An 11,842-nucleotide genomic window follows, 5' to 3' on the forward strand; every position below is an offset into this window, starting at 1 on the left:
CGCGCGCGAGGACGCGCGCGAGGACGACGACGACGACGGCGACGGCGACGCGATCGCGGGCGCGCGCGGCGTCGGGTCGAGGGACATGTGCGTGCGACGCGACGAAGGAATGGGTGCGCGAGTGGTGGCGAAGGAATCGTGATGACGGGGCGACGCCACGCGATGCGCGCGCGAACGGAGACGACGACGCGACGACTGACGCGGCGAACGTTCCTCCGTCCGTCAGCACGACGAGCGGGACGTTCACGGTGGATGAGTTTAAGTTGAACGCGCGAGGCGCGGTGGTGGCGGATGGACGAAGCGACGGCGGGCGCGATCGGGACGACGCGCGGGCGCGAGACGCGAGCGCGTCGGTGAGCGAGAGCGAGTGCGGGGAGAGAGATGGGTTCATTTTGGGCGCGGCGGATCTGGAGTTGGTGGGGGTGATCGGAACTGGGAGCGGCGGCGTCGTGCGCTTGGCGACGCATAAGCGCACGGGCGAGGCGTTGGCGGTGAAGACGATTGCGATTTCGCTGGCGAGGGACGAGAATGAACGGAAGCGGATCGTCACCGAACTGCGAACGCTGCATAAGAGCGAGTGCGATTACATCGTGCGAAGCTCGGGGGCGTACTTCGATCGGGGGAGCGTGAGTTTGGTGATGGAGTACATGGACGGCGGGACGATGAGCGACGCGACGAAATATCTTGGGAAATGGGTGGAACAGGATCTCGCCGCCGCGACGTCCATGCTCGCCGATGGTTTACACTATTTGCACACGAAATTGAATGTGGTGCATCGAGACATCAAGCCGTGTAACGTGTTGCTCAATCTGCGCGGCGAGGCCAAGTTGAGCGATTTCGGCGTCAGCGGACACCTCACCGACGCGAGTAAGTGCCACTCGTGGGTGGGGACGGTGACGTACATGTCGCCCGAACGCATTCAGGGCGAATCGTACGAGTACACCGCTGATGTGTGGAGTTTCGCGCTCACGATGGTGGAGTGCGCGCTCGGGCGCTTTCCGTACAATCCGCCCGACGTCTCGAGACGACTCGTCTTCTGGGATCTCCTCGATATCGTAGTTCAGGACCCCGTCCCAAATCTACGACCCGAGCTCGACGTCTCGGATGAATTCGACAATTTCGTCGCCCTCGGGCTCAACAAGGACCCCACGGGTCGCATGCTGACGAAGAACATGATCGCGCACCCATGGATTTTTGGCCGTGACCGCGCGAGCGATAAGCGCCGCATCGCCGCCCTCGCCGCGCGCCACTTAGATGCTCGCTCCAAGGCGCGCGAACGAGGCGAGAAGTAATTCGATGACGCACATCTTAGTCTTCCGTCGAACGTCCGATCGAACGATATTCCTCGATGTCGCTCCAGCCTCCAACCGTCGCGTCCGCAGAAGTCGACTCGCCATGCGTCTCGAACTCCTCACCGGCGCCGCGGATCCGTCGTCCACCGCCCCAGATGGAGTGTCTCAAGCCCTGGACGACGCACGCGACGCGATCGCGACGCGAGACGTTCGAAGAGCGCTCGTCGCGTACGTTTTCATCGCCGAGCGAAGATTCAGTGGAATCGTCTTTGAGTCTCGTCGAGCCCTCGAGCTCGCGTTAGACGCGCTCGCGCTCGCGAGCGCTGTGGTGTCAAACGTCCATGCCTCGCTCGTCGAACGCGTGGCGGCGGCGGAGCTTGGGGGATGCGCCGCGCGCGTCGTCGGCGCGTGCGCGAGGAGTCGGCGGTTCGCTCGGGACGTCGTCGGCGTCGCGCACGCGATAGCGGTGACGTCGGCGTTCGCTTCCACGGCGACGACGCACGAAGAGTTACGTACCAGGGCGCCGAGGGCGGTGACGTCGAGCGCGCTGGCGCTGATGTCGATCGGAAGTAAGGCGGCGACGCGCGCGGTGGCGGCGCAGAGCGGAGACCTCGGATTTTACGCGTTTGAGACGCCGAGTGCGGCGATGGATCTCGCGCACGCGATCGCGTACGGAGTGTTAGCGAACGATGTCGATGCGGTAATAGCGATGTTGGTGGCGTGGGAGCGACCCTTGGATGCTGGAGACGAGTACGCGCGCGAGAGAGTGACCGCGCTGGGCGGCGGATCGATGAGACGAGTGTTGGAGAACGTCATCGCGTCCGGTGAGTTGTCGAAAGACGCGGTCCAAGAGTTGTTGATTAAGTCTGCGAGCGATGGCAAGACGGGGGGCGTGTACGTGTTGGCGGCGATTTATCGAGCGAGCGTCGTGTTGAAGGACGCGGAGACGACACGGATGTGCGCCAACGAGCTCCTAGAATTGGCGCGAGCGATGGAGGCGTGGATAGGCATGCGTGAGCGAGACGTCGCGCTCGAGGCGCGGGCACTCGCGTGCGTGACGGCGATATCCGCGTGCGTCGACGTGGACGCGACGAGCGGGCCTTTACAACCTGTATGCACTCTCATTCTACGCGCATCGTGCAAAGCCTTCGCGTTGGCTCACGACTGCCTCCTCCAGTCATTCGCACGAGGACGAACGCCACAAGAGGCTTCGCGGATACTCCAGGATCTCGTTACGTCACCAGTCTACTTGAATGCCGATTTCATAGCCCAGGCGGTGTCAAGAGAAGGAAGGCTTGACGCACATCAGGCGATTTCAGCGCTCATAGATTTCAGCGCGTACTGGTACGCCACTGCGCGAGATCTCGCATCGCCGGAAAGAGCTGCGTGGTTTGGTGATTTGGACGCCACCGCAATCTTACCGGCTCGTGCGGTCGTTCACGAGTTCGTTATCATCGCCCTGAAGAATATCTTGTCCGTCGGCAGTCTCGAAGCGCATTTCACACAAACCATGACGGTGCTGTCTTACATCGAGTTTTCGCGGGCGGCGAGCGTGGAGTACGCACAGGTTCTCGGTGCGATCGCTAACGCGCTCGGTGGCCTCATCCCGGGCGGCGATGGTGCGTTGGCTCTAGCCTTTGTCGACGCATTGCCCGTGCTGGAGGGGGACGCGTGGCACGAAGATGAAATGCTTGCTTCACGAATTCATTTGGCGCTAAGACTTCTTCCATTCACAATCTCGAAGTTATCCGTGGGTACGTTGTTGGAACGCGTGCTTCCATACGTCCGTGCGTGCTGTGATCACGCGATTAGCCACGTCGTCAAGGCGGCGCACGTGGCATACGTATCGATTTTCCACGCTCATCCAGAACTGAACGATCGACTGTTCCCTGAATATCTTAACATGGCGCTCGAAAGATATCCCACATCGACGCCGTTGGAACCACTCATCGCGGCCGTGGGTTTAGCGACGAGGTTCGGTGAACCGGGGAGTCGTATCGCGCTCCATATCGCTAACGAGCTTTCCGGAAAGGTGAAGAGCATGGATGCGATGCCGACGCCAGTTGGATCGACCGATCCGCCGGTGGAGCCTCTGAGACGATTATTATTTCAGCTCGTCACTCTCGTGGACTTTCCACTTATACCAGCGATCCAAGATATTCTTCAAGACACCGTTCTCGACGGTGCGGATGCACAAACGCGTTCGAGGCGACATCAGACGCTGGCGTACACCGTGATGCGGTGTCCCGATTACGCAAGGAAACCGCTGATGGTCGATTGGGTGTTGCGAATGTCGAGCAAACTGTAGCAAACATAGGATTCTTAGTTTTGTATAGCACGAGCGTGGTAGACGCAGGCTGAACGTTGCATCTCCTCCATCGTATTAATACGAGAAAAAAAATGTACGATTACATCGATCGAGTAACGCTTCAAAGCGCGAAGGGATTAGGGAGAACCTTGCGAACGTCCTCGAAGAATCCAACGGGGTCACTTTGGAGCTTTTCGACGCCCTGCTGCACCCACTTTGACCCGATCTTCATGCGCTGCTCGTCTGTGGGCATGCGGTAGAGATACGCGAGACGGCGAAGCGCCGCCGCGGCCGGGCCTTCGAGCGTGATGTCGCCGACTGGGAACGCCACGGCGGCATCGAGCTCGCCGAGCACCATCATGTCACCGAGGTGTTGGTATCGAAACGGAAGAGCTGTTCTACCGTTCATGGATGCCCAAATGTTCCACGCGGCGTAATCGGCTTGCTGGAAGGCCACCTGCGCGGTGGATGGCAATTCGTTCCAGCTTGCGTTCATGACTTCCGCTGAGCTAGAGGACGCGTCACCGACCGCGTACACGCGCGAGTGGCCGTTCACGCGAAGTGTCGCGTCCGTCTTGATCTTGCGCGCGCCCGTCGTCGCCACTGGCCACTCCTTCGGCGTCTCCGCGCGCTGGCCAATGGTCCAGCACACTATGTCGTAAACCTCGTCGCGTTCTTCGCCGATCTCGTCCGCCAATCGAACGCTCGCCGCGGTGCTCACCGCGTCGATGTCGTTGACGTCACTCAAACGAAGCACGCGTCCGCTCACGACGTTCACGCCCGCCTTTTCGAGCACCCTGGTTGCCGCCTCGCGTTGGCCCACCGGGGCGCTCGACATCACGCGCCCGTTCGGGGTGATCACGTCCACCGAACCACCACTCGGCGAGGCGTTCAATCGCTCGGCGACGACAGACGCGAGCTCGACGCCCGACAACCCGCCGCCGACGACGGCGACGCGCGCCCGTCGACCCGCCGCCGCGGCCTCGCCCAACGCGCTCGAAATCTTCATCGCGTCCTCCGCCCCGTTCAGCGCGATCGCGCGCTCTCTCGCCCCTTCGACCCCTCCATCGTTCGTCGCCGTCCCGAGCGCCAAGACAAGATAATCGTACGTCAAACTCGTCCCGTCCGCCAACGTGCACGTTCCGCCCGACGAACTACACGGCGTCCCGTCTCGCGTCTCGCTCAACCCATCCGGCTCGAATCCGCGCACCGTCCCTCGCACGTGTCTCACCCCGGTCGGTCTCAGCAGTTCTTCGAACGTCGGCGCCACCTCGTCTCGCGTCATCGTCTCGTTCACCAGCTCGTACAGCAACGGTTTGAACGCGAACGCGTCCCCGCGGTCGACCACCACCACCTCCGGCTTCGTCGTCCTCGTCCAGTCCAATCGCTCGAGCCTGAGCGCGGTGTAGAGCCCACCGAAACCACCGCCGAGGACGACCACGCGCGGCGTCGACGCGCCGTCATCCATTGTCGCTGACGTCATCGCGCTGCGAATCCTTCGCCGACGCCCTCGCGCCGTCGTCGCCGCGCGCGCCCGCCCGCGCGCGCCGACGCGCGCCGTCGTCGCCGCGCCCATCGTTTCCTTCCCGCGCGCGCGCTCGATCGTCGAGCGCGGCGCCGTGGACGCGCGAGATGACACGTCAAAGAATGACGTCGCGGCGTCCCGGGACTCGCGCCCATCGAGCCGGACGACGCGCTCGCGCGCGTGCGCGTCGAGGGGGTTCACGTAAAGGTGTGAAGATGGATACCGGCGCTCGACGGCGCATCGACGCCCTTCGCGGCCGAAGACGGTCGCGTACAATTACACTCGCGCGACGCGCGAATCGCTACGACTCGCGCATTCGCGGCGCGCCGTCACTCCCAGCGACGTACAGAATCTGCGTCTCATCCTTCAAGATGTGCCTGAAGCAAAACTTCGCGCACGCCATCGGTCGTTCGTCGCATCCGTCATCGCCGCACGCCGCGGCCTCGCCCGCGGCTTCGCGTCTCGCGTTCGCCTTCTCCTCCGCGTCCCTCGATCCCGCGTGACCCCGTCGCACCTCAAACCTCCGATGCTTCGTTCGTAACGCATCCAACAATCGCCAGTACTGATCCCGATACATCTTTCGCAGCTCCTTCATCTTTCGCAGCCGCCGCTCCACGAGCGCGCGCTGCGTCGTCGCGTCCTCTTCCTCTTCGCCCGCCTCGAGCGCGTCCACGCCCGCGTCCCCCTCGCCCGCGTCGCTCGCCGGCGCATCGCTCTCGAGACCTAATCGCGCGCGTAATCGCGCGCGCCTCGCGGCGTCGACGTCGACGTCGACGTCGACGTTCGCGTCGAGCGTCATGATTCGTTCGATGCAGAATGCAACAATCGCGCCTCTGCGCCCCGCCTCTCGCCGCGCGCGACGCGTCGATGCGTGCGCGCGCGCGTCGGCGCGATGGACACCCCCTCGCGGTGCTTCACCTTCGATGACGCGATGGAGACCACGCGCGTCGGTGAATGCGGCGTCAGTCTTCGTCGCATGAACCTCTCGGTCGCGTCGCGCTTTTCGGCGACGGCGACGCGCAATCGGTGCGCTCGACGCCGTGACCCGACGCGCGCGCGTCGGTCGATTCGTGTACGAGCGTCGAGCGTCGGGTTAGACCTCGAGAGCGCGCTGCAACGCGCGCGAGACGCCCTCGATGCGAATGATTCTCGATCGTACACTCTCTGGGGTCGAGGCCAACATCTCGGTTTGCCCGCGCTGTGGTGCCTGCGAACGGACGATGAGGCGTTCGTCGAGGAGACGATGAACGCTGAGTTGTGTTACGTCAGTGGACGATCGCGCGGACGAGAGGGGAGCTGCTGGGAGGTTGATTTCAGCGGGTACGCGCAACGGTTGGAACTCGACGACGCGGAGGCGGCGACGCTCGGCGCGTGGACGCGAAGTGGGTTCTGGGCGACTCGGCAGTGCGCAAACGAGATGTTGGAAATGGAGTTGCTCGATGACGGGCGTGAAGGCGGAGTGTGTAAGATCGAGATGCGATTACGGAGGGGCGGACGGGTGCGAGGGGAGTTGGAGCTGGACGCTTCGACGTGGAAGCCTCGAAGGTTGCGAGTGGCGGTGTGCGGGGATGAAGACGAGTGGACGTTTGAGGATTGGACGCGTGATGCGACGAGTGGGTTGCCTTACCCGCGGACGACGCGCTTGCGCGGGGCGAACGGGGGAATACAAGAGTTCATCGTCACGGGTGCGGCGGTTGGACGGAACAAGGAGGGACGCGGGATGTTCGAGAAACCGACGAACGAGAAGCCACCGACGGTGAATTTCGACTCGAGCGCGGCTCCGGATATTCCCGTGCTTCGCGCTGGTTCGTCGCACGTGCTAGTGGAGCCGATGATCGATGGTGAGAGCGTCGGTTCGTTCATACTGGACACGGGCGCGAGCGGGCTCGTCATCACGCCGAAGGCGGCGCAAACGCTCGGTCTTCGCGCGTTTGGTGAGGTACACGTATCGGGCGTATCTGGACGCGTACCGTGCCAATTTCGTCGTGGGAAGGATCTAAAACTCGGTCCGCTCACTCTAAAGAAGCCGGTATTCATGGAGATGCGACTAGACGGGATCGTTACCAAGCCACCGAAACCCGTGGCGGGAATCATCGGTTTCGACGCTTTCAAGAGCGCCATTTTGATCGTCTCCGAGGAAGGTAGACGGGTGCAGATTTATGATGCCGACGACAAGAGCGCGATCGACGAGAGTTGGGCGTGGCAAGAGCTTCGACTCGTGTCTAATGTGCCGCACGTCGCGGCGACGTTTTCGGGAGTCAACGACTCACAAAAGTTGGAGCCAAATATTTTCATGATTGACAGCGGTGCCGGGGGCGCGGATGTAATCTTCCACGCCAAGGCGGTGAAAGATCTTGGTTTGACCGAGTTGTTGGGCCCCGAAGGTGGGCGGATATCGAGTCGAGTGCGAGGCGTTAGCGGCGCCGACGGCGCGGGCTCATCCACGTTGACGTACAGGACAACGATGGATTGGTTACAGCTCGCGAGCGCCGATGCGAATGGGACGACCGTTCGCTTCGACGAAATAGACACGTTGCTAGCCTCTGGTGAGGGGTTCAGTCTCTCTGAGCACAGCTGCGGGATGATATGTGCGACGCTGTTGCGCAAGAAGAGAATTGTTTACGACGTGCCCCGAAGACGCATCGCCTTCGTAGATGAGTAGTATTTTTGTGATTTACGGTAGTATAGCATATTTCCCTACACCTCTGGAACCTGAGGCAGATTTATAATTTTATCTACGGCCGTCTTTGCGTCCATGTCTCCATCCAAGATGCACGCGACCGCGGTGAGCACGGGCAGATTCACGCGATGCCTCCTCGCCAATCGGACCACCGCGCCAGCCGTCGCTACCCCCTCAGCAACCTGGCTCATCGACCCTAATATTTCCTCTAATGATTCACCGGATCCGAGACGAACACCGACCGTGCGGTTTCGGCTGAGATTGACGAAGCACGTTAGCATGATGTCCCCGGTTCCGCTCACGCCTGCGAGCGTCTCCGGACGAGCGCCCAATTTCCCCGCAAGCCAGCGAATTTCAGTGACACCCTGCGCGACGAGCGAGGCCATGGCATTGTTCCCGAGCTCCAGCCCCTCTACGATCCCGGCCGCGATTGCCAGGACGTTTTTCATCGCGCCCGAGAGCTCGACGCCCGTGACGTCCGTGCTCGTGTTCACGCGCAGGCACGAAGAGCCAAAGAGTTGTTGTACTCGGATGGCCAAACCCTCGTCTTCACTCGCGGCGACGATGGTCGTGGGAAGCCCTTGCATGAGCTCCACCGCAAACGTCGGCCCGGAGAGCACCGCTAACGGTTGATCGCGCCCTAAACCCGCGGGTATAATCTCGCTCATCATCTCGCACGTCCCCGTCTCCAACCCCTTGCTCAGGCACAGCAGCGGCGTCTTTGGATCGATAAAATCCTTAACCCCCGACAAGAACGCTCGCGATTGCTGCACTGGCACGGCGTGAATGATGAAATCGCTCCCCGAAAGCGCCTCCCGCGCGTCCGTCGTCGCCCGAATGTTCACCGGCAAGTCGTACTTTGGCAAGTACTTCAAGTTTCTGTGCTCCGCGTTCAGCGACGCCGCGTCTTTATCGCTCCGCATCAGGATCACCACGTCCAAATCCCCCTTGTTACGCGCCAACAACGTCGCCATCGCCGTCCCAAAGCTTCCTCCGCCCATGATGGCCACTTTTTTCGCGCTTTTCAGGACGCTCTCGTCGTTTCTCGCGTGCGCGCTCTCGACGAACGCCGCCCACCGCATGATCTTATCCCACTCTCCCACGATCGACGCGCGGTCTTCCTCGCTCACGCCAGCCTTGAACGCCTCGTACGCGCCCGCGTGCGTGCGCGTTCGCCGTCCGCGTCCGTCCTCCCCTCGCGTCCGGCGCGTCGCGGATACCGTCGTCGCCGCCGCGCCGTCGCGGCGCGTCCGTCCCATCGCTCTCGTCGCGCTCGCACCGCGCGGCGCTCGCGTCGCGACGCGCGCGCGGGCGCCGGACGGCATCCATCGCGCACCGCTCGCGGGCATCGCCCTCGTCGTCGAAGCGCCGTCGCGTGCGGGGCGTCGTCGTCGTCGTCGTCGTCGTCGCGCGATGGCTCAACGAAACCCCGTACGTATGCGACAGAAACTAGGGTTGAGCATTTGAACCGTCCAATCGCCCGATCGCCCGATCGCCCGATCGCTCGACGACGCCGACGACGACGCCGACGCCCACGCGCGATCGACACACCCGCGCGCGATGCACCCATCGGCGTCGTCCACGGTCCGAGCGCGCGTGACGCGCACGGGCGGACGCACGACGCGCGCGCGACGCGTTTTTCACGCGGCATCGCCGTCCACCGGCGCCGCGCCAGCGTGTCCGCCGAAGCGATCGGCGACGCGACCGCGCGCGTCGTCGGAGACCGAGGTCGAGACGTCGACGACGACGGCGCGATCGATGGAGGCGGCGGATGGGAGCGAAGCGGTGGCGCTGGATGAACAGCTCGCGCCGCACGTCGAGCATTTGAGATATCGTTACGCGACGTTTCGCGAACGAAAATCAGCGATCGAAGCCGCGGAGGGGTCGCTGGACGCGTTCTCCAGAGGGTACGAACGCTTCGGGTTCACCACGGACGCGAGTGGGGAGATAACGTTCCGGGAGTGGGCGCCCGCGGCGTCGCACGTGGCGCTGATCGGAGACTTTAACGATTGGAACGGCGACGCGACGCCGCTGCGTCGGAGCGAGTTCGGGACGTGGGAGGTAACGCTGCCGAAGGGGGCGATCGCGCACGGATCGCGGGTGAAGGTTCGCGTGTACAACGATCAAGGGCAGTTTGATCGCATTCCGGCGTGGATTCGAAGGGCGACGGTGGAGCCCGGGGTCATGGGCGCCGGATACGACGGCGTCTACTGGGCGCCCGAGGAAAAGTATGAGTTCAAGAACGCGAAGCCAAAGAAGCCCGTGGCGTCGAGGATTTACGAAGCGCACGTGGGAATGAGCTCGAATGATCCGAAGATTAACTCCTACAGGGAGTTCGCCGACGACGTGCTCCCGAGAGTCGCCGCGGGTGGGTACAATACGGTGCAACTCATGGCGGTGATGGAGCACGCGTATTACGGATCCTTCGGTTATCACGTCACGAATCCGTTCGCGGTTTCCTCGCGTAGCGGGACCCCGGAAGATTTGAAGTACTTGGTGGACAAGGCACACGGTCTGGGCGTTCGAGTGCTCTTGGACGTCGTGCACTCGCACGCGTCGAGCAACACGAACGACGGCATCGCCGGTTTCGACTTGGGACAACGCGACGTGGATTCCTACTTTGGCACCGGTGAAGCCGGCTACCACTGGCTGTGGGACTCCAGATTGTACAAGTACGACAACTGGGAGGTAATGCGCTACTTGCTTTCGAACTTACGATACTGGGTCGACGAATACAATTTTGACGGCTTCCGATTCGACGGCGTCACGTCCATGTTGTACCATCACCACGGATTACAAATGGAGTTTTCCGGAGACTACGAACAATACTTTTCCACGTCGACGAACGTCGACGGCGTGGTGTACTTGATGCTCGCGAACGAGTTGCTTCACTCGTTGTACCCTGAAATCGAAGTCATCGCCGAAGATGTGAGCGGGATGCCCACGCTTTGCTTGCCGGTGGATAAGGGCGGCGTCGGTTTCGACGCTCGTCTGGCGATGTCCATCCCCGACTTTTGGGTCAAGTACCTCAAAACTAAGCCGGATGAGCAATGGAGCACGTTTGAAATGGTAAGCACGCTGTGCAACCGTCGATACACAGAAAAGGCGATCGCGTATGTGGAATCGCACGACCAATCCATCGTCGGCGACAAGACGACTGCGTTTTGGTTGATGGACGCCGAGATGTATGATGGTATGTCCACGCTGAACGAACCCTCCGTCGTCATCGAGCGTGGTATCGCTCTGCACAAGATGCTTCGTCTCGTCACCGCCTCTCTCGGCGGTGAGGGCTACCTCACGTTCATGGGCAACGAGTTCGGCCATCCGGAGTGGGTGGACTTCCCGCGAGAGGGCAACGGCTGGAGCCACGATTACTGCCGTCGTCGCTGGGACTTGGCGGACGCCGATCACCTGCGTTACCAACACCTTCTCAACTTCGACAAGGGCATGCTCGCGCTCGATGATCAGTACTCCTACATCGCGGCCGCACATCAGCACGTGAGCACCGCCGACGACAACCGACAGATTCTCGTCTTTGAGCGCGGTCCGCTCGTCTTCGTGTTCAATTTCCATCCGCACCAAACGTACGAGGGATTGGAGATCGGCGTCCCAGAGCCCGGAAAGTACCAGCTCGCCTTCGACACCGACGCACGAGAGTTCGGTGGGAAGTCCCGCTGCGGTTTTTCCGTCGATCATTTCACCTCTCCGGATGGTCCCGAGTCCTGGGTCGGCCCGTACGAGCAACCGCCACGCGCGGCGAAGATGCTCGTCTTATCCCCGGCCCGAAGCGCCCAGGTCTACTTCAAGGTTCCCGAGCCCGCACCATCGGCCGAACCCTCCGTGAGCGACATCGTTCGCGAGATCGACGCCGACGCCGGCGCCGCGCGATAGAGTGAAATCCAACCCACGCGCGTTCCCACCCGTCATCCGTGCGAAGAATGTATAAAAACCTCCCATCGCGTCCCACGCGCGACGCACGCGCGCGCGTGAACGCGATGCCGACCGCGCGCGCGCGCACGACCGCGCGCGGCGCCCTC

At 62.3% G+C, this 11,842-nt stretch overlaps 7 protein-coding genes across 7 annotated transcripts; 4 read left to right on the forward strand and 3 right to left on the reverse strand.

Moving 5' to 3' along the window:
- OT_ostta04g03880 (Serine/threonine-protein kinase, active site) lies at nucleotides 1-1,292 on the forward strand (the record flags this gene model as incomplete). Its single annotated transcript, XM_022984567.1, has 2 exons — nucleotides 1-87; nucleotides 227-1,292. Coding segments are annotated over 2 exons (1,153 nt in total), but the record flags the coding sequence as incomplete, so codon positions are not given.
- A 103-nt stretch (nucleotides 1,293-1,395) lies between these two features.
- Nucleotides 1,396-3,600, forward strand: OT_ostta04g03890 (unnamed product; the record flags this gene model as incomplete). Its single annotated transcript, XM_003078876.2, has 1 exon — nucleotides 1,396-3,600. One exon carries the CDS (start codon nucleotides 1,396-1,398, stop codon nucleotides 3,598-3,600), a length of 2,205 nt encoding a protein of 734 aa, XP_003078924.2.
- Nucleotides 3,601-3,721: 121 nt separating this feature from the next.
- OT_ostta04g03900 (Pyridine nucleotide-disulphide oxidoreductase,FAD/NAD(P)-binding domain) lies at nucleotides 3,722-5,068 on the reverse strand (the record flags this gene model as incomplete). Its single annotated transcript, XM_003078877.2, has 1 exon — nucleotides 3,722-5,068. The coding sequence occupies one exon, from the start codon at nucleotides 5,066-5,068 to the stop codon at nucleotides 3,722-3,724; it is 1,347 nt and encodes a 448-aa protein (XP_003078925.2).
- Nucleotides 5,069-5,426: 358 nt separating this feature from the next.
- On the reverse strand, nucleotides 5,427-5,924 carry OT_ostta04g03910 (Potential DNA-binding domain; the record flags this gene model as incomplete). The annotated part of the gene is made up of 1 exon (XM_003078878.1): nucleotides 5,427-5,924. The coding sequence occupies one exon, from the start codon at nucleotides 5,922-5,924 to the stop codon at nucleotides 5,427-5,429; it is 498 nt and encodes a 165-aa protein (XP_003078926.1).
- Nucleotides 5,925-6,056: 132 nt separating this feature from the next.
- OT_ostta04g03920 (unnamed product) lies at nucleotides 6,057-7,787 on the forward strand (the record flags this gene model as incomplete). Its single annotated transcript, XM_003078879.2, has 1 exon — nucleotides 6,057-7,787. One exon carries the CDS (start codon nucleotides 6,057-6,059, stop codon nucleotides 7,785-7,787), a length of 1,731 nt encoding a protein of 576 aa, XP_003078927.2.
- A 35-nt stretch (nucleotides 7,788-7,822) lies between these two features.
- On the reverse strand, nucleotides 7,823-9,064 carry OT_ostta04g03930 (unnamed product; the record flags this gene model as incomplete). The annotated part of the gene is made up of 1 exon (XM_003078880.1): nucleotides 7,823-9,064. The coding sequence occupies one exon, from the start codon at nucleotides 9,062-9,064 to the stop codon at nucleotides 7,823-7,825; it is 1,242 nt and encodes a 413-aa protein (XP_003078928.1).
- Nucleotides 9,065-9,563: 499 nt separating this feature from the next.
- OT_ostta04g03940 (Glycosyl hydrolase, family 13, catalytic domain) lies at nucleotides 9,564-11,696 on the forward strand (the record flags this gene model as incomplete). Its single annotated transcript, XM_003078881.2, has 1 exon — nucleotides 9,564-11,696. One exon carries the CDS (start codon nucleotides 9,564-9,566, stop codon nucleotides 11,694-11,696), a length of 2,133 nt encoding a protein of 710 aa, XP_003078929.2.
- Nucleotides 11,697-11,842: the final 146 nt, after the last annotated feature.

Source organism: Ostreococcus tauri (assembly GCF_000214015.3).
Source record: "Ostreococcus tauri WGS project CAID00000000 data, contig chromosome 04, whole genome shotgun sequence".
NCBI lineage: Eukaryota > Viridiplantae > Chlorophyta > Mamiellophyceae > Mamiellales > Bathycoccaceae > Ostreococcus > Ostreococcus tauri.